Raw genomic sequence first — 19,303 nt, forward strand, 5'->3', positions numbered from 1 at the left:
GCTCCTGCTTCCAAGCTCTCAGCTACCCCCTCCCATTCTTTCTCTTAGCTTTCAGTCTCTATCTGTTATTTTATTTTCAACCCCAAATACAGTTGTATTGGCTTACTATATCTCACTCAAATTGATTATATGTGTCCATCTCCTCATAAATCTCAAGCCTGAGCCTCTTCACAGGCATGGCCATAGCCACCACTCTTTGATTCCTTGTGGAGAAGTCAATGAGGCATCTATAGCTTGGTAGGTATTCTTAGCCTTGACCACCCAGTACTGGCTGTGGCTGAGCTAAAAAGTTTAGGCAAAGAAGCCTCACAAGTTAAAATGCCCCTCTCTTTGCTTGAGACCTGCACCTCCTCCATCACCAACTTGGGCCTCAGGTTCTCACTGGCCATATGTGAGCTTGAAGAGGCATGAGAAAACTCTATGAATGCAAGCTCACCATTCTACAGGTGGGGCTCAGCCAGACCTAGCCTAGGCATCCCCACTTCTGCCTGACCATACTGGATGCACTTGTGGGTCAGGTGGTGGCTGCAGTGGTCTGTGGGACTTGTAGAGGTGGCTCCAGCCTGCTGGCTGTGGGAAGCAAGGTCCGTGGTTCCTGGTGAGAAGTTCTGGGGACTCAGCACAAAGTCCAGCTGACCTCTTTGTGCCCTTCTGGGATGTTTCAGGCCCAGTTCAGGGTCTAGGCACCTCTGATCCTGTGGGTTGTGAAATGGGCTACCTTGGGAGGATAGGCTACACATGGCAGCTGCACTGGGGAGGTGGCCTAGCTCTCTCTGCTGTGGAGTGCCAAGGCTTCTGCCTGCAGACCTCCCACAGAGCCCACTGCCTGCATTCTGTCTCTGGTGGCTCTCTGTCTGGTGCTGGCTGTCCTGATGTACCTGTAGGGCTGCCACTTGGGCCACACAACCCATCAGGGAGGGCTCTTGCTCTTGGGTGCTGCCTCCAAGACCCAGCCTCCAAGGGCCTTGCAGACACCCTAGGTTCACAGGGAGCTTGGGCTCCTTCTGGGAGCTTGTCCAGGCAGAGGAATTTGAGGTCTTGCTTTTTTCAGAAGTGTTTGCTGACACCATGTCTGCAGACCCAACAGAGGATATGCCTTCTTCCTCAGAGACCTGCAAGTGCTCTACAGAGAGGTCCTTGGATGGACTGCAGGTTCCCCACTTAGCCACGCTTGGGACTTGGCTTTCTCTTGAAGGGAGGCCCTTAGTTCCTGTGTGTTTCCACAATCTCTGCCCAGTGGGTACTGAGCACACAGGAGCCCTGCCTACACCTGAGGGCTGGTTCCTCTTTCCATTTAGGCTCTCCATACATGGGTCTTTCTCTGTGGAGCTGGCTTCCACCTTCTCCACCAGTCCCCTGGAGGCTCTCCCTGAGCCAGATGAAGCTGAGGAATCTCCAGGGGCTTGGGCAGGTGGAGCCCGAAGTTCAGGGCCCCGGCGGAGCCAGTTGATGATGCCCATGGTGATGGAGAGCTCAGTGTCGCAGAGCTTCAGTAGACATTCCTTGCCCTTCCAGGAGCTCTGCAGGAAGCCCTGGCCAAGCAGGTCAGGGCCAGGTAGTGGAGCCAGGTTTTCTTCAGCTCCCACATGGAAGCTGCATATGGACAGGGACGTGCCCAGTGCCGGCCCCGACAGACTATCAGACATGCACAGGTCATCATTCAGACTAGGGCTGACAGGGCCCTCACTGGAGTCATAGAAGAGTTCATAGAGGGCATCTCCACTGTAGCTGTCCCGAGGGAAAGCAGTCACAGGTATGTCTGGGCTGAGGGCCTCCTTCTTGTCCTCCTCAAGGCTGGGGGAGAAGGCATCATAATAACCCTCATCACTGGTGGAGAGGGATTCTGGCTGCTCACTCTTGGGGGTGCTTGTGTCTATGGAGCTGGCTTTGGAGCCACTGTGGGGGTTCCTGCAGGGGCACAGAGGCAGCTTGGCAAGCCCAGTTGCATCCAGACTGGACTCGTCTATGTTCAGCCCTTGGGGTGCCCTCAGCCAGGGGCCCAATAGGGCACACTGCTGCTGCTTCACTGAGCGATTCACACTGTCCCAGAAGTTGGCAAAATCAGACACATCATTCTGGGCAGGAGACTGTAGTTGTTCCATACTGCCCTGGGATGGGCCCCTAGGAACATTGCTCTCAAGGGACTGCGGATCCTGTGCTGGACTTTCTGAGCCCTCATTCAGCTCCAAGCATGGCACTGAGCTCTCATCAGCAAAGATCTCCCCACAGCCTGTGAGGGAGTCAAAGCTCTTGAGTGAGGCCACGTCCTCACACAGGGCCCTGCAGAGGTCAAAGGAGGAATCTGATGGGAGTTCACTGTCAGAGAGGTCCTGAAACAGGCTATCTGGTTGTGACCCCTCTCCCAAGTGGAAGATGTCTGTGCCCAGCCTCCCTCCATCCTCTGACTGACCCCTGGGCAAGGATAGGACTTTACCCTTGGCTGCCAGGGAGGCCAAATTCTCAGTCTTGTTTCTGCGAAGGTGGAACAGGTTTCGAAAGCACTTCTTGGGGTGTTTCAAGGAAATCCTCTTCCTGGGGATGCTCTTAGCCACAGCAGGCACAAAAGGCATCTGGGGCACAAAGTGGCGGTAGTCAATCATGCGCCGGCCACCACAGCTGCCCATGGATGTCAGCCTGCTGGGAGGCCCTGGGAAGCTAGCACTGCCCACCAGTGGCCCTGGAGTAGCAGCTACTGTGCCAGCCCCCAGTACACAGTTGTAAGTCTTGCTCTTCTGCACCAGTTTGAAAGTGGCTCCACACAGGTCTGTGGGCCCCTCTCTCAGACCTGACTGTGCCCCCTTGTTGGGCAATCTGTCATATTCTTGAAGGCCAGGGCTGGTCAGGAGGACCTTCTCATCATGGGGCTTTGGTTGCTTCTCCAGTGGGACCAGCCAGAGTCCAGCATCCTCCCTGGCCTGGGCAGTGGCTGGCAGGACCTGTGGTTTCTCATGGGAAATCTGCAGGCTGGATTTGATGAAGGTCTTTCCTCTCCTCAGCTCCATGTTGTCCAGTGATAGCAGATGCTATGGAGGAAGCACAGGCACTTAGTACCCAAGACACATAGTACTCTCTAGGGTCACATGGTGGCATAGTGCCTAAGGCATCTGACTCCTAACCAGAAGGCTGGTGGTTCAAACCCACCAGCTACTCCTCAGAAGGAACATTGGACAATCTACTTCTGAAGTGATGCTGCCTTGTAAACCCAAGGAGGGATCACTATGAGTCAGATCCACCTGAAAGACAGTGAGTTTGATTTTTTAGTTTCTGGAGAGTAACATGAGCATGGGAGCTCTCTGTCTGCCACTGCTCACATAGCTTCACTCAGCTGCAAAGACCTTGGCTATAAGGGCACTGGAAGCTGAGTTCTGACATCCTAACCAGGACCTACTCCGTGGAGTCAGAGGATGGGGAGATAAGAACAATACATCCACTCTCACAGCATGGTCTGAGGCCACTGCTTTACCCTTTATGGGCAACTGATGCATAGAAAAATTAATTCATGTGTCTAAGGCACATAGGAGGAGCCAAAATGAGACCAGCCTGGGGTATGGCATGACTCCTATGTCTGTGACCTCTCAACTTGCCCAGGCATACTCCCAGAACTTATCTGGCCAATCCAGACTTCTACCCAATAGACCAGTCATTTCACAAAGAGCACTTCAGTTCATCCTCACCACAACCTATGAGGAAGATTTCCTGGTCCTTTTGAGTGGATGGAATGGAGAATCCAATAAGTAATTTGTTTCCTTCATCTAGAAGAGACAAAGGTGAATGGGAAACCCAGCCTGCCTGTCTCCTGAGCTGAATTCGGTTGGTGTCAGTCAGAGGGGTGGATACATACACTGCCCCCAGGACTGCTACATCTGTCTGGGGATGCATGAATCCATCAATTAAGAAACAGCCAAACATCTACTGGTGTATGCAGAGCTTGAGGACAGAGAAGAGGAAGAGCACCATGGTGCAAGGCAAGGGGATATGGTACAGGAAAACTGGATAGACACAGAGCACCTGGGATGAAAGGGCATGCAGGTGGTACCTTTTAACTGATGGATATTGATACATGATATGCCACCCAGAGAAGGTTTCTGATGCTCAGTCTGAGGTCAATGGGAGAGTTCTGGGATTGCTTATTGATGTTTGCCCTGGATGTGGGGCTGAGGAAGGTAGCAAGAGTGTTAATAAATAACTATAATCCTTGTACACTTGAGGAGTCTGGCCTTATCTTGAGACCAATAAAGAGCCATAGGGAGTCTTCTGAGTGAGAGGTAAGATAAGTGGCTTAAGGTCATTCATATAACACCTGAGTGAAGGACAGAATAAATCATGAGAGAGGCAGTGGGCAGAGAAGAGTTTCAGGGGGTGGTTAAAGTGGACTTAGTACATGGAGATATACTCTAATTCAAGGCTACAGTCATAAAAATGAAAAAAAGATGATGTTATAGTCTTTCCAAGGAAAAAAAAAGACACAAATCCAGCAATTGAAATGAGCAAAAAGAAGCAGTCAGGGAGTTGTGAACAGAGGCCCAGATTTCAAGCTAAGATGATGGGAAAATGTGCAATGGGAATAGTCAAGCAAGTGAGGATGTAGAGAAGTAAGGGTAAACCCTGAAGGGGTTTGTGCTAATAACTGATTGTGGAAAATAAAGCAAGGGTGGCATAGTGCTGAGGCAGTTGACTGCTAACCAGAAGGCTGGCAGTTCAAATCCACCAGCCACTCTGTGGAAGGAAGGTTGGGCAATCTACTTCATAGTAATATTGCCTTGGAAACCCAAGGAGGGGTCACTATGAGTCGGATCTGACTCAACAGCAGTGGGAAATTTTAAACATGTCTTGGGACAGTATTCGGAGACTCGTAAGTCCAGTCCAAAAACATTATCTTCTTTTTACCATATCCTCATGTGTACACCAAGCTCACACCACTGCTTTTACTTGAAACATGCTCTGTTTGCCATAGTGTCTCCTCTTCTCTTTGACAGTTCTCTGTCAAGTTAACCAGGCAAACATTAGAGAAATTTTGGCTGGTTTCTTTGCCTGTATGCAAGGACTGATCCTACCTATGACAGCACCCTGGATAGCAGCACCTGCCTTTGGCTAGGTGATGTGTGCCTAGTCCTTTCCTGCTCTGCACTTATAGACTTTTTTTTCCACTCCACGTAATTACTTGAGGACTAGACAAGGCCTCCACCAACTTTGATAGATTTTGTTGTGTATAGCATAATGGTTACTACTCAGGGTCTGGAGTCAGAGAAACTAGGTTTGAGTCTTGGATGCACCTAACTAGGTAGTGTGTGATTGATTACCTTATAAGAGACACACTATTGTAATCTTTATTTCACAAATGAGAAATTAAAGTCTAGAGTAGTCAAAAGATTGACCAAGGTCATGCAGGTGGTAAGTGACAAAGCTAGGATTTTAACTCAAGCCTTTACTCTTAAGTATGATACACTGTCATTCTTTGAATCAATAACCCAAGCTCCCCTTCATAGGAAATATAAAAAATAGAATAATAATTGTGTTTTTATGAGGACTTTTGGAAAGTATCATTAAAATTAAAATTAAAATGAAGATTAAAGCAAAGCTCACACAAATTTAGAACAATTATTATTGAAGATAATATAATTTGTATGTCAAGAAATTTTGAGATCTCTACTGCATTTAACCTTTTTTGATACTTTAGGCAAATCTTTTAATTATCATTCTTCTGGATATAAATTCAAATAGTCATGATAAGGCTTATTTCACTCTGTGTAGAATCTGGGAACAGGGAGAATTAAAATGGTTTATTTGATACAGATCTTGATGAACAAAACTATATGTTTCTGAGTTTTCAGAATAGTTAACTGATTAAAAATGATGAGCAGTTGGAAATTTTATCCCACTTGGAACTTGAAAAGTGATCCTTCAAAATAACCATCATTGCTATGAATGTCTGAACTTAATGTTACTGATATTGTCAACCCTGTTTCTTGAATTTATCTGGCACTTTTACACATTGATAGGATAACAAGAATTATGATTCACATAATGAATCAGGGACTTGCAGAATACTGGAGCAATCACATGAAACCTACTATGTGCTTAGTCTAGTCAACTTCTACATTAAAATGCATTATCATAGCTGAATTCTTGGGAAATGTATGGTCTGAATGTGATGTTGTGACATGGGTGGCAACTCTGAGTGGTCCAAGGGCTACTGCTTGACCTAAGGCAGGTTGAGCAGTCACCTCTTATAACAGTTCTCACTGGCATAGTGGTATTTATCTATAAAACCAGATGCTGGGACTGTGATTGCCTGAGGGCAGAGGCCTACATGTGTTCAAGTACTTATTTCCTAAAACACACACTGCTTTGTGATCCTGTGGCTCCATCCATGGAGCCAGAGTGAAAGACAAGAGATGCCCCCCATGAGCCACATCCTTCCACAGAGGACACAACACCCACCTCCCCCCCTCTCCTAGTGCCTTTTTGTCTGCTGTACTCAGCTAACACTTTCTATTCACTCTGGTTGGCTCTCTCTGCAATGAAGCTGAAAATTCTGTACAGATTAGCATTCCACCTGTAGTAGACTGTGAGCTATTACTTATATGAAGAAAGTATTTTATGTTTTTAAGACATCTTAGCCATAAATTTACATCCATTTTCTAAGAATCTGGGTAATGAATTTTTTAATTCTACCAACACAGTTTGAACATACTATTTTCTCAGATGGGTCTTAGTGATGTTAAAATTCTGGGCTGAGTATGTTATCTCTAAAACAAGATTACTCCAGATACAGATGAGAATGAGAAGTAGAGAGCAAGAATACAAGTTAAGGGACTAGTCAGGAGGCCAGAGCAGGGTCTTGAGGAGAGAAAAGACGGTGGCAGAGGTGTTTCAGGTCTTTATACCATCTACCTCAGTGCCCTAAACATAGCAGGGCATCCTTTTATACACATGGATATTTATTGCAAAGGGAGTAAATGAAGAAATTCTACATGATGACAAACTTCATCTTACCAGCCTAGAATTTTATTTTTCCCTTTTGAGAAGGTAATTTTATACCTTACTTCCCCACGACCACCACCGCCTTTTTATTATTAACATGACATCATTAACTAAGTGTTTGAATTCATGGAGCAAAATAAAAACCTGGAAGGAGCACACATGCAGCAGACATGACTGGAGAGATCAGAATTGTGGCTAGTAGTCTGGTATTTGCCTTGTCTTCCCTGTCCCCAATATCCAGGATTGTCACAACCAGATTGCTACTAACAGTGAAATACAAAGGGGGGTGGGCAGTGAATAGAGCTAAGATATCCCAGTAGGGGAGCTGTGCCTAGGAGCTTCCTGGAAATAGGGAGGGGGTGGTAATGGTTTATTTCTTTCCAAGTTAAAACCTTCTGATGGATGAAGTGAAGACCATTATGGGTAGGGAAAGCTTTCTTCTGGGTGGAGGTGGGGTGGATTATGAGGCACCAATAGAATCAGCAGTGAGAGCATCACCAATCCAGCTAACTCCCACGTAGGTGAGACAAAAGGCCCTTTAGGAGGGTGAAAGTCCAGGCTCACCTACTCTGAGGGAGTCTTTGAACGGTCCTGGCCCTCCCAAAGAGAAGATGTGACTCTACTGTCCTAGTCATTCTTTCCAAGCCTCAGCGTTTGTAACAGAGGGTGTGTCCCCTTATTCTAGCCCAGACTTAAAAGGGTCACCGCCCTTATACCCTACCATAAGCGCTGGATCCCTCGGAGTGGAGAGGGCGTTGACTCCTGTTCCTCCACTCAGCCCACTCATTGCACAAGAGAAAGCACAGAAATTCTGATATTACTTTCCTCCCTCCTCCTCCCGCCCCACAAGGCTGCATCCATGGGTCAGGGGCCAACGCAGCTCCTACGGACCTTGGCGACTTACCGCTGGGGGCCAGGAGCAGCAGAGGCCCAAGGCCCTTATGGAGTCTGAGTCCGGTGCGAGGTGCTCAGCACCAAGGGCAGCTCTCAGAGCCTCTTTTGCAGTCCGCGCCCGCCTAGGGCCCGGCAGCCGCACAAACCCAGTGTGGAGAGGCCAAGCGCCAGGGCGTTGGTTCCGCGGCTTAAAGGATTCTTCATCCGCGGCCTGGGGGCGGGTAGGCAAGGGTTAAGAAGCCCTGAGGCGCCTCCGTATGGCCGCTTAAGGCAGGCTAGGGGAAAGGGGTGGGGCCAAGATGAAGGAGCCTGTCGGGATTCGGAGGCGCCCAAAGCGTGATGGTGGGCGAGGTGACGCGTACTGGGGGTGGGGGGACGCGTTTTGGCGCTGCCAAGGTGGGGCTGCTCCAGGCGGTCGCCGCCTCCGGTTCCAGATACCCGCTATGCGCCGCCACCGTCTTGATCTCGCTCCGTCTCGCTTTGTTTCTCCACCTGTCTCTGTCTCTGTGTACCCCCTGGACTGTGGTTTTGAATGACCCAGGCCCAGCTGGCTGTGCTCTCAGTCCCAGGGAGCCGCTTAGTGGGTCTCCCCTCGCTGGCGTACCCAAGCGCTCCGCAGCAGGCCGAAGTCCTTGGAGTGTACAGGTGTGGACTCTAGACCTGAGAGTCCAGGCTGGAGCTGAACGCAGCCCTCGAGAAACAGTCACAGGGAGCAAAATCACAACTCATCCCCTGGGATTCAGAGTAGGCTGGAAAGTAGGACAGGCCAGTCTCAGGCTGCAGGGGAGTATCTTCCAGATTCTTCTTTATTTGCTTTCCTTGGGCCCAATTATATATTGAAGGGAACCTTCGCCTACAACTACTTGTGTGGGATCTGCCTGGTGCTGTGACCTGCAGCAGTCTTAAGTGAAGAGCAGAAAGGCTGTGGGAAACATTCTCCCTCTCCACTCCTTGAACTAGAGTCATAGGGTGTGCAAGCTGGAGTCCATTATCCAAGTGGAGAGCAGGAATAAAGTATGATTAAATAACTCCAGGACTGCTCAAGGATGAAGGCCAGGCACTTGAAGGGCTGGGGTGTGCGGTAGGAAGAAGCACGCTACCTTGCACCAGAGAAGAGTGCTGTATGAGGAGGAAGGACACAGGTTCCTTGGGTTGAGGCTTAATGGAAGCCAGGGCTTTGCTGTATGAAGTCTGCACAGCTCCTTAAAGCCTAGGAGGATCCCTCCTTGTCCCCATGTCTGAAAATACTGGATGCAAGGTTCACCACTTTGGTTTGGATTGCCTTGTCATAACCAATCAGACTTCTCTGTCACTAGTTACCTACTCCCTAGTGTCAAGAGGTGGAGTTCACCACAGGCTGTGCCTCCAGCTGTATTTGCCTGATCAACTTTCTTGTATTTCTTGTAGTTGAATCTGGTAACTGATACTGAGTACACTCCTCTCTCAATATTGTTGGCCTCGTGCTGACCTTTTCCAGCAGTTTTTGGCTGTCAGAATTCCCTGCATCTCCTCTTCTCAGTGGACTTATGCCCTATGCCACCTGTGCCCTTAATCAAGGACACAGTACTCACAGACTTTAGTAGCTGTGTCTTGTTAAATTAACAGCCTCTCCTGAAGGACCCCTCGTGGCAATGGTTAAGAACTAGAATCCACCTGCCCATCTAAGGTAGAAAAAACCTGGCAATCCTGTAAATATTACAGCCTAAGAAACCCTTTGGAGCAGTTCTACAGTGTCCTGTATGTCACTATGAGCTGGAATCACTGGGCAGCCTCTTCTGTTGTGGTCACTTCTCTCTTGCATTATAGAGACCTGTATTTTATATTTCTTAACTTTTTCAAGTTTGAGGATAATTATGGCCTTAGTTTCTAGTGAGCAGTGATTGCTGGTTATTGATGCTCAAATTGTCACCCTTTGACTAATGCGAGCTCTTCTACTTTGTCCTTTCAGAGAGTTTTAAAACATCTTCACTTTTGAATTCTCCCCTCCCCCTCCAAGACAAGGGATAAGGCCTTCTGAAATAGCTCCGAGATTATTGAATAATTTTTCTTAATTGTGTTTTCCCATGTGCGGTGACTTTATGTTATTTTTACAATGCACTGACTTACACTTTTCCCTCTTTTGGAGCTGTGGCTGGAAACTTTCTCTTTCCTACCACTGACCCTGGTACCCTTACCTTGCTTCCTCATCACTCGATTGTTGATTAGGGTGGGAACTCAGAGATTTTAGCCTCAGACCCTGCCTTTTTTTTTTTTCCCCTAGAGCCCCAAAGGATTTAATTTGACTGTGAGGATATCTGAGCCAACAGTCTGATGGTCAGTTGTGTGAATGGGTATACAAGCTAGTAAGGGGGCACTTTTTGATCTAAGAACTGAGTTCCTTCTTAGTCTGCACATTTGATGGGGCTGGAGGTGAGAAGAGGGTCTGACACTTCTAAGGAAGGCTGGCAGATAGAAATCTGCAGTTTAGAGAAGAGCAAGCTTCAAGGCCACAATTTGGAGTAGATGGCTATGTAGTTTGTGTTTTTCTTTTGTTCTTCAATTTTCTATATTTTTAAACTTTTTCTCCCTAATATTGAACAGTGTTTACTTTTGTACACATAGAAGCCCTTTTATTGTAAATAACGTATCAGGGTTCTCTGATATATTAGCTATATTTCTTTTCTTCTTGTCACTGTTATTAACACTTTTATTTATTATGAACACACTTAAATACTGGAAAATAAAAATTTGAAAGCTGGTTTCTTTGACATAATATCATTTAAACTATAAAGTCACCCATTAGCAAAATAATAGAGTCTCAGATTAGTTAGGATTTGTCTCAACCAATAAATGTTTTTTTGTTTTTTTTTTTCCTGATAGGGACCATGACCATTGGTCATAGAGCCCCTCACCCCACATTTAGAATCCACATACACAAAATTTCCCTGATCACCAAGAGAACTCAAACAGAACTCTAACCTCTCCTTTTTTAACCAGTTAAAGCATTTAAGTCAGTTGGCCCAATTATCCCAGGATTTTATTATCTTCGTCACATCAGTCTTTCTGCCGTGTCATCCACCCATTTGTCCATCCACCCATTTGTCCATCCACCCATCTATCCTTCCACTCATTCATTTATTCATCCATTTATAAGACAAATATTTATTTGGTGACTATACATCTCAGGAATAGTTTTGCCACTGGAAATAAATCAGATAATATATTATGTCTTCAAGGACCTTATATTCTGAATGGGGAAGATAGACAAAGAATAAAGTAAGTATATGGTAGGTTAATTGTTTATAAATGCTATAGAGAAGAATTATGCAGGTAAGGGGGTAGAAACCATCAAATATACAGGCTAAACTCAAGGTTGGTCACAATGGTATTACTAATAATGCATCCTAAAATAGAAAGTGACTTTCTTGTACCCAAACTTGGATACGGTTAAATAAGTTTTGGTATATTTATATGAAAGGGAAATTATATAGCCATTGGAAATATGTTGGGCAACTATACTATATATTTTTAGAAAAATCTAAAGTTACTCACCCTCTCCTTCCTGGAAGGTCAGGAAACTTAACATGGATTAACTTCTTACCAAGCTTATTCCACTGTCTTTCATGCTAGTATTACTTATAATTTTAATGTGCAGATTTTTTTTTACCCACAAAAATAATTTTTATAATCATTTGTTTATGCTTTGAATCAAGTGACTTTGCTGCTCCTCTTCTCTAATTCTTTTCAACATGGACATGACAACAGTGGGTGCTCAATAAATGTTGGTTCAGGAATGAATGAAAACACACCCCTGCATGTCTGCAATGTGTTTATGCATGTTATCCCTTTGAATTCCACTGGGATGAGCCTTGGTGGTTCAGTGGATTCCTGACATCCTTAATTATGCTCTTGTTTTATACTATTGTTTTCCTTGGAAGAAATCACTAGGAGCACTTCTTCCTGGGGTCTCTGGATGAAGACATAGGCTGGTTATGGACCTGGCTACCATGCCTTTGGGGCCATTTGGGCTGGTGTGGGGAGAAGGTTTTCTTAGGAAAAAAAGACTGCTACTGGGCCCTAATCAGAGGGTAGAGGAGGATCATGTTTGGGCTCCCCCAGAAGCAGGCCCTGAAGATGCAAATGCTAATAGTGTTTGAAGTGTGAAGTCAGGCAACACTAGCACAGTAGTGGAGTTGTGAGGCTTAAGAGGGTGGCAAATAATGGGTGTAAGTTCAAGCCATTTGTTTCTCTCAGCTGCCAACCTCAGGAGTTCTGAGATGTCAAAAGAACTCCATAGAGCTACGGAGGGAGTAGAGAAGGCATGAAGCTGGGGCATATGTTCAACATTCCTCATGCTTTGAGAGACAATAACTGTACCTCACTCCTGGCTTTTTTTGGTCATAAGCTGAGGATACTCCAATGTCCAGAGATATGGCTTAGCCAGAGATACCTAAAAAAGTTTAAATTAATTGGTTAGTTTACTTATCTGAAAAATATATGTCTGTCATCAGTTATCTGCTGACTCTTTGTAAGTTGCCTTCTGTAAAAATTTACAGTCTCGGTGACCTTAGACATGGCAGAATATGCAGAAAGACTGCACAGACCCTCTTCAACAAAGAAAAGGGGAACCAATTAACACAAATACAGAAGATAATCCTGGACCCCTGAGGTTTGAAGGGAAGGATATAGAAGTAGACTAAACTCCAACTAGCAGAAGAATTTGCATGAAAACACCAAAAAAGGAGACATATGGAGCTGTGATCTGGCAGCGATCTTGATGGCACAGATAGCTTGGATATTGCCAAGTGGTGGTAGGACCTAAGAATTAACCTAAAAATCAGCCCCACTAGCCAGGGACTGCATGGAGGACTGCTCTGGTGGCTGGGGAGTAAAAGGGGAATTAGTGAAGAGGAAGGCGGGCTGAGCTGTGGATTTCTGCTGGTCTGGAGGGCACAGCCATTTTGAATGTTTACAAGTGGCTTGACCATTTTGAATATTTAAAGCAACAGTGTTCTCCCAGATTCCAGGTATTTAAGAACAGGCATTACTTTGTGGGAAATGCAAGGACATTCTGGACTCAAGGACTACTGGAAAGGTGCAACGTTCCCCTGGATACTCCTATATCTCACACCCTCATGGTGAACAGAGGTGTGGCCATCCCTCATCCCTCAATCCCATCCACCTTCTAGGCTGGCAGGAATTCCATTCTACTCTGTGCTCTGATGGAGCCTGGGTGCCTACCCCAACCTGTCCAGATTTTTTTTTTTCTAGTTTGTTTGTTTTTGTCTCTTTTAAAACTATCCCTATTATTACTTTTGTCCTTTTCATTATCATTCTTTATTCTTTCCTTCCCAGGTTCTAGTTTTCAGCTTTTTTTCTTTTCCCTGTTGCTGGTTCCATTTTATTTTCTTTTTTGTGGTTAACCCCATTCCTTGTTTTTCCTTTTGTGTTTTCCCCATTTTTCTTCATTATTCTCCTTCTCTACCTTTTTTCTTTTATTGCCCTCTCCCCAGATATTGCAGTGTTTTTTTGTTTTGTCTTGTTCTTTCCCTTTTCCCTTTTTTGGTTATTGTTCCTGTATGATTACACAGTGTGTTTTTTATCCATTTGCTTTTACTTTTTTGTTGGTTATCCTATACATGCACATGCATGATTTCACACATTCCTTCATATACAAATATAGTGTACATATCTAACTATGTAAACTCACATATATTTTTGGTTGTTATTACACTTGCAAAATTGTACATGTTATAACATTTAACAAAATTATCCTTTATTTTTATATATTGCTTGACTGACTCACTCATTCACTCACTGCCATTGAGTCAGATTCAACTCATAGCCACCCCACCTTGGATTTTCAAGGCAATATCTCTGCAGAAGTAGATTGACCAACCTTCCTTCCAAGGAGTGGCTAGTTGGTTTGAACCACCAGCCTTCTGATATACTACCTGGTGTTTTCATTTCCCTTGATCAGTGTGGTAGTTAAGTTTGTGTGTCAACTTGGCTGGGCCTGGTTAAATGGCTGGGCAGTTGGGTGTGGTATTCCCCATGAAAGAATGGTAATCTACGCCATGATGGAATCTACTGTGAGCAGTTGAAGAGCTGCTTTGGTGTGTTAGATTGGGTTCTCTAGAGAAACAAAACCAGTAAAGCTTATACAGAGGGACAGAGAAATAAAATGGCTCACACAATTATAGAAGCTGGCAAATCCAAAGTTCTTGGATGAAACATCAAGCTAGAGGCTTTTCCCAACTCACAAAGCTGCAGGGGCTGAGGAGCTCAAGCTTGGAAGGCAGTATACTGGATAATGACTCCAATGAATGATGAATCCAAGATCTCCAGGCTGAATGGTGGATTGTTTACTCATAGGCAGAACAACAGAATCACGACCCACAGAAGAATGTCTCTTTTCCCAGGATGTCCATAAATGCAATCACAGTCCTTGTTTCTGCAATTGGTCATGTGGTCATAGCTGATATTCAGAACTACTTTCTTCCACCACCCATTCTGTATTTCCCTTGCCCTCAGGAAGCACCTCAGCTGGTTGTGGTTCTTTGCCTGGTGGGGTGATGCAAGCCTTGCTTCCAGGAGGGTCTGTACCATTAGCAGTCATATCAGAGTTGGGTTGCTGTAATTTTCCATTGACTTTAATCACAGGGCATGGGAGTACTAAGAGACATCCTAAAGAATCTCCTGTATTCCAGATATATTCTTCTTTATCTTCATTATGTAATGTCAATCCAATTTCCCTTTGGTAATCAGGATCTATCACACCAGATAGTACAGTAATGCCCTTCTTTGTCTTTTGAAGCCAAGATTGCAGGGTGGCATTCTTAATTTCCAGTTCAATGCAATCAGCATTTGGTCTCCAGGTGGGAATGTTTGGGACTAAGATCTCCAGACTTGCAGAGCATAAGGTAGGAGGGACAGAAAACAAAAATTTTTCGAGTGGGTCACTAGGGGTAATAGTGAGTGGTACCACTCCCGTTTCCACCCCTTGGTTCCTGGACTCATGGATCCTTGGTATTGGAGAAACAGAACCATATATTGGACACTGGTTTAAAGCATATACAGCCTCCTGGAGAACATTGCCCCAACCCTTCAAGATATTGCCACATAGCTGGCACCATAATTGTGTTTTTAGGAGGCCATTCCATCGTTCCATCAAGCCAGCTGCTTCAGGATGATGGAAAACATGGTAAGACCAGTGAATTCCATAAGCATAAGCCCATTGCTGCACTTCATTTGCTGTGAAGCATGTCCGTTGATCTGAAGCAATGCTGTGTGGAATTCCCTGACAGTAGATAAGGCATTCTGTAAGTCCATGGATGGTAGTTTTGGCAGAAGCATTGCATGCAGGGAAGGAGAATCTATATCCAGAATAAGTATCTATTCCAATAAGAACAAAACATTGTCCTTTCCATGATGGAAGTGCTCCAATGTAATCAACCTGTCACCATGTTGCTGCCTAATCACCCCAAGGAATGGTTGCATATCATGCACTCAGCGTTGGTGTCTGCTGCTGGCAGATTGGACACTCAGCAGTGGCAGTAGCCAAATCAGTCTTGGTAAGTGGGAGTCCATGTTGCTGAGCCCATGCATAAACTGCATCCCTGCCACCATGGCCACTTTGTTCATGAGCCCATTGAGCAATGACAGGAGTAGCTGGGGAAAAACCATGGTTGGTTTCCACTAAACGTGTCATCCTATTCACCTGATTATTAAAGTCCTCCTCTGCCGAGGTCACCTTTTGGTGGGCATTCATATGAGACAGAAATATCTTTACTCCTTTGGCCCATTCAGAAAGATCTATCCACATACCTCTTCCCCATACATCCTTATCACCAATTTTCCAATCATTCTCCTTCAAAGTCCCAGACCACCCAGCCAAGCTATAAGCCATAGTCCATGAATCCATATACAATTGCACATCTGGCCATTTCTTATTCCATGCAAAGTGAACAGCCATAAGCACAGCTCAAAGTTCTGCCCATTGGGAGGATTTCCCTTCACCACTGTTCTGCAAGGAAGTCCCAAAAAGGGACTGCAGTGCTGCTGCTGTCCACTTTGGAGTGCTGTCTGCATATCATGCAGAACCATCTGTAAACCAGGTACGAGTATTCTCTTCCTCAGTCAACTGAGCATAAGGAACTCCCCATGACACCATAGGTGCTGACTGGGAGAGGGAAGGTAATGTGACTGGAGTGGAGACCACAGGCATTTGGGCCACTTCCTCATGCAACTTACTTGTGCCTTCAGGTCCTGCTCTAGCCTGATCTCTGATATTCCACTTCCATTTAATGATAGAGTGCTGTTGTGCACATCTAACTTTATGACTCTGTGGGTCAGACAACACCCAGTCCATGATGGGCAGCTCAGGCTTAATGGTGACCTTGGTGACCCATGGTTAGTCATTCAGTCTCTACTCAAGCCCAATAACAAGGTAAAAGATGTTTCTCAAAAGGAGAGTAGTTATCTGCAGAGGATAGCAGGGATTTGCTCCAAAAGATGAAGGATCTATGTTGTGATTCACCAATAGGGACCTGCCAAAGACTCCAAACAGCATCTCTATCTACTACAGACACTTCAAGCACCATTGGATCAGCTGGATCATATGACCCAAGTGGCAGAGCAGCCTGCATGGTAGCCTGAACCTGTTGCAGATCCTTCTGTTGTTCTGTTCTGGACCCCATTCAAAGCTAGCAGCTTTCCAAGTCACTCAATAAATAGGCTGCAACAACACACCCAAATGAGGGATATGTTGCCTCCAAAATCCAAAGAGGCCCACCAGATGTTGTGCCTCCTTTTCAGTTGTGGGGGAAGCCAGATACAATAACTTATCCTTGACTTTAGTAGGAAAATCTCAACATGCCCCACACCATTGGACCCCGAGAAATTTCATTGAGGTGGAAGGTACCTGAATATATGTTTGGTTAATTTCCCAACCTCTAGCATGCATATGTAACACCAATATGTCTAGAGTCATCAATACTACTTCCTTACTAGATCCAATCAGCATGTCATCAATATAATGGACCAATGTGATGTCTTGTGGAAGGGAAAGGCAATCAAGATCCCTACGAACTAAATTATGACATAGTGCCAGGGAGTTGTTATACCCCTTAGGAAGCACTGTGAAAGTATACTGTTGGCCTTGCCAGCTGAAGGCAAACTACTTCTGATGGTCCTTTGAAATTGTTATTGAGAAAAAGGCATTGGCCAAATCAATAGCTGCATACCAAGTACCAGGAGATGTACTAATTTGCTCAAGCAATGAAACCATATTAGGAACAGCAGCTGCAATTGGAGTCACCACCTGATATATTTTATGATAATCTGCTGTCATTCTCCATGATCCATTTTTTTTCCCCACAGACTAAATAGGTTAATTAAATGGAGATGTGGTGGGAATCACCACCCCTGCATCCTGAAAGTCCTTGATGGTGGCAGTAATCTCTGCAACCCGCTCAGGGATTCGGTATTGCTTTGGATTTACAATTTTTGTAGGTAAAGGCAGTTCTAATGGCTTCCACTTGGCTTTTCCTACCATAATAGCTCTTACTTCACATGTCAGGGACCAAATGTGTGAATTTTGTCAATTGCTCAGTATATCTATTCAAATTATGCATTCTGGAACTGGAGAAATCACTACTGGATGGGTTCAGGGACCCTCTTGACACACTGTGAGATGCACTTTAGTTAAGACTCCATTAATAACTTGACCTCCATATGCCCCCACTTGAACTGGTAGGCCACAATGATGCTTTGGGTCTCCTGGAATTAGTGTCAGTTCAGAGCCAGTGTTCAGTAATCCCCAAAATATATGATTATTTCCTTTTCCCCAATGAAAAGTCACTGTTGTAAAAGGCCTCAAATACCTTTAGAGAAGGCTGGGAGTAAGATTGACATTCTAGATTTTTGGCAATGTAGTGGGGTCCTTCCTCAAAGGGACCTGGCCTCCCCTTCATTCAAGGGGTTGTGGGTTGGTAAACTGACTCTAGTCTGGGAATTGATTGAAATGCCATGACTGTATTTTGGCAATTCAATCTGGACTGCTGTTCATGTGACCTAGAATTCTGTCTATACAGATCAAATAAATATTTAGTAGGTTTGCCATGTATTTCACTACTAGGAATACCATGCACAAGTAGCCAATGCCATAATTCCACACAAGTCAGACTATTCTGATTATTGTTCACACTCTGACATCCATTATGGTAACCACACAAACCTTTCCTTTGTCGATTAACTGCTGCTACTTGGCCCCTACTACCATGGAGTCCAATCAGCCTCATCGTAGTTAAATGTCTTAGTTCAATTAGGGCAGTTCCCACTGTCAAATCTGGCTTACATAAAATAGCAATCACAGCAGTCTTCAAGGATGCTGGAGCTCCTTTCACAAATTTATTCCTCACCGTATTGATGAAAGTCATGTTTTCTGGACTCTCCATTTCTGCCTCTAGGGGTCTAATCTGATAAATCCATTCTAACAGGCCAATTTCCCTAAGCCTCTGGATATCTTCTTCTACATTATACCAAGGCAGGTCTGGTATCTCAACTTGACTTAAGGTAGGCTACCACATAATCCACAATCCAGTAATCCAATCAAATAAACTATTAGATCCTTTCCTAACCTTTTGAGCTGAAACATTGAATGAAGAATCCATACTTAGCAGGCCCAAATCAGTAAACTCAATGTTACAATCCTTGCACCATTATTCCACACCCTCAGTAGCCATTCCCATACATATTCTCCAGGTTTCTGTCTATACATATTAGCAAAATCAAGTAGGTCTTTTTGGGTGTAGCATACCACCTCCCCAGTCACACTTTGTGTTTCACCTTTTGGAGCTCGTTTGGACTTAACTTTAGTTATAGGTCTAGCAGCAAAAATGGGTGGTTGGTGCAGTTCCTGAGAACATTTAGCAATGTCTTCCATGGCCTCTGCCTCAGGCAAAGACCCAGCAGGAACAGTTGGGTTAATCCCATTAAACTGAGGTGGAGGGTATAATGGTTTTACAGTAATCCCTTCAGATGGAAGGGATTCAACAGAATTTATAGGCTCCGTATCCTGATCTTCCTGGCTATCTGCCCATATGTCCCCATTCCAGGTTTCAGGATCCCATTTTTCCCCAATCAATGCCCTCACTTTAACTTCAGACACCATTCATGGTTGGTAATTTAATTGGCATTGTAATTCAGCCACCCTTACAATAAGACTCTGGGCTTGGCTTTTGGCAATATCAGCTCTGTTTCTAGAAGAAATAAGGCTTTCTTTCAGAGCACAACTGGAAACTTTGAGGTCTTTTATGCAGCACTTAAGCTGTGACTCAACAGCCCTGAACTCATCTCACTCTTTCACCACTTTGACTAGTGTAAGTAGGACCAACCAACCAGCTTCCTTATATTCCTCATACTGACATAATTGCAGAAAAGTATC

General features: G+C 44.9%; 1 protein-coding gene across 1 annotated transcript; it reads right to left on the reverse strand.

The window, feature by feature from the left end:
• Positions 1–440: 440 nt before the first annotated feature.
• On the reverse strand, positions 441–3,002 carry AMER3 (APC membrane recruitment protein 3). Its single transcript, XM_007950516.1, has one exon. It carries the CDS (start codon positions 3,000–3,002, stop codon positions 441–443), a length of 2,562 nt encoding a protein of 853 aa, XP_007948707.1.
• Positions 3,003–19,303: the final 16,301 nt, after the last annotated feature.

The sequence above is a fragment of the Orycteropus afer genome, unplaced genomic scaffold, assembly GCF_000298275.1.
Source record: "Orycteropus afer afer isolate SDZICR_OR568_19922 unplaced genomic scaffold, OryAfe1.0 scaffold00274, whole genome shotgun sequence".
NCBI classification, from domain to species: Eukaryota; Metazoa; Chordata; class Mammalia; order Tubulidentata; family Orycteropodidae; genus Orycteropus; species Orycteropus afer.